The 1,263-nt window shown below is 33.7% G+C and overlaps 1 protein-coding gene across 1 annotated transcript; it reads right to left on the bottom strand.

The window, feature by feature from the left end:
- Positions 1-820: 820 nt before the first annotated feature.
- LOC107477755 (isoflavone reductase homolog) lies at positions 821-1,252 on the bottom strand (the record flags this gene model as incomplete). Its single annotated transcript, XM_016097830.3, has 1 exon — positions 821-1,252. A coding segment is annotated over exon 1 (432 nt), but the record flags the coding sequence as incomplete, so codon positions are not given.
- Positions 1,253-1,263: the final 11 nt, after the last annotated feature.

Consider the following 1,263-nt stretch of genomic DNA (forward strand, 5'->3'; position numbering starts at 1 on the left):
CAAAATAATAAGATAACATACAAAATATTTTTGATACACATTTAAAAATTGTTTAAATTTGTAGCGATGTTCATGGATCAGATTCGATCCGCATATCCGCGATTTTTATCCGAATCCGATCCGAAAATTGTGGATATGGATCCAATCCGCAAGCTATCGGATCCGATCCGATCTGCACACTAATAGGATCGCATTGCGGATTTTGTATAGATATCCGCGTATCCGCAAAAATAAAAAAATAAATAAGTAAATATTTTTTTTATGTTTTATTTCAACCAATAATTATCATATATGTTGTATTATTTTAATTTATTATTTAAAAAAAGTATGTGTAATATTATTTTAAGAATAAACATATTTAAAAGAATAGAAAAATAAATTTTATTGATATTTTTTTAATAAAAATAAACTTTTAAAAATATTTTTGTGTTTTACAGATATATCCGATTCGATTTATAAATATGCAGATCGGATCAGATCCAAGTTTAAAAACTGCAGATATTGGATCCGATCCGATCTAATAATTTTAGTCCGAATCAGAATCAAAATTTTAGTCATATCTGATTCGACCCGTGTTCATCCCTATAAATTTGTGTTTATATTTTTCTTAATACAAATAATTATTAAACACATCTAAAATTATAATATTATTTACTAAATAACTTCTTAACACATTTAAAACTCATTTAAAATAATTATGTTCATTACTCATGTCAAATAATGATGCAGATCGTAGAGTAGTTATAATAAGGAAATCAAATGAAAGAAATGAAAACCAACTAGTACACACGTGTTAAGTTGGTATAAAATTGACTCGTACCTTAACGTTGCCAGCATCCTTAATGGCGTCAACAAGTTTGAGCTGCAGGAGCAAGTTGTGAGAGCGGAAATGGACACCTGACATGGCACAGATGACGACATCTGCAAGCTTGACGGCGTCAACGAGGCTTCGGTGGTCGGAGAAGGAGGCCTCGACGAGATGGGCGCCCTGCTTCTTGAAGGAGAGGAGCATCTGCAGCTTGTCAATATCGAGGCCTATCTCCGTCCTCTGAAGCACATACGTCTCATGCCCCTCTGCCAGGCTTGCCTTCACTAACCTCCTCCCTATGTAGCCGCTCCCACCCACCACCAGAACCTTGCTCTTTTCCATTGCTCCTTCAATTTTCGTTTCTATTCTGTTTTCCAACTTCTCTACTTTCCACCCTATAGTCAATATTTCCAATTTATATATATCAGGCGAATAATTCAGCATTATTCTTTGAA

This window comes from Arachis duranensis, unplaced genomic scaffold, assembly GCF_000817695.3.
Source record: "Arachis duranensis cultivar V14167 unplaced genomic scaffold, aradu.V14167.gnm2.J7QH unplaced_Scaffold_165934, whole genome shotgun sequence".
In the NCBI taxonomy this organism is placed as follows: domain Eukaryota; kingdom Viridiplantae; phylum Streptophyta; class Magnoliopsida; order Fabales; family Fabaceae; genus Arachis; species Arachis duranensis.